The 660-nt window shown below is 55.5% G+C and overlaps 1 protein-coding gene across 1 annotated transcript in view; it reads right to left on the minus strand.

Annotated features, from left to right (window-relative positions):
* Window positions 1-465: 465 nt before the first annotated feature.
* Window positions 466-660, minus strand: part of BCL9 (B-cell CLL/lymphoma 9) — a gene marked incomplete at its 3' end in the record, with an annotated part of 6815 nt that continues 6620 nt past the window's right edge. Inside the window, exon 6 of the mRNA XM_010010522.1 lies at window positions 466-660. This exon is cut by the window's right edge and continues 17 nt beyond it. Within this exon, the coding sequence (XP_010008824.1) occupies window positions 466-660 (195 nt within the window).

Genomic DNA, 660 nt, shown 5'->3' on the forward strand with positions numbered 1-660 from the left:
CCATACCTGAACCATACCTAGATACACCCTGGGGCTAACTATACCTGGCACAGTCTCTGTAAGAGCCTTTTGTCTCAAAGTGCTTTCCTAACATCAGCAGGACCTTCTCCACAAAGCTGTGATCACCAGGAGCTGTGGCAGAACGGCCACAAACCCCTCTGAGGAGAGATTTCTCCCATCAACACCCAACATCTTTTCACACTTCTTGACCCCACCCTTTCACTTTCATGTCCTCCGAGTGAGCAAACCCACAAATACAAGGAGGAAGGAGGAGGAGGAGGAGAAGCATTTGCGCTCCACTCGCACAGCCACCCACTGGACCTGCAGCACAGCCTCCCTTCAGAGGGGCAAAAGGCTGTCTAGCTTCTGCCACCCTGCAGAAGACCTCCTCCCCCACCTTGCTGCACACCTCAGAGTGACCCAACAGCAACCAAAGAGCCAAATCTGCTCTCAGAGGGCACTCACCCGATTCCACGTTCCCCAGCATGGCTGGAGAGGACATCGTGAGGGACGCCTTGTGGTTCGGGGGAATCCCAGGGCTCTGCAAAGGAGGCTTTGGAGATGAAGTCCATCCGGGAGAAGGTGCAGGGAGAGACGGAGACTTGAGGTGGACAGGAGAAGCAGCAGCAGACCCCAAGACAGGGGGGGACTTAATGGAGG

This window comes from Nestor notabilis, unplaced genomic scaffold, assembly GCF_000696875.1.
Source record: "Nestor notabilis isolate BGI_N333 unplaced genomic scaffold, ASM69687v1 scaffold26072, whole genome shotgun sequence".
NCBI classification, from domain to species: domain Eukaryota; kingdom Metazoa; phylum Chordata; class Aves; order Psittaciformes; family Psittacidae; genus Nestor; species Nestor notabilis.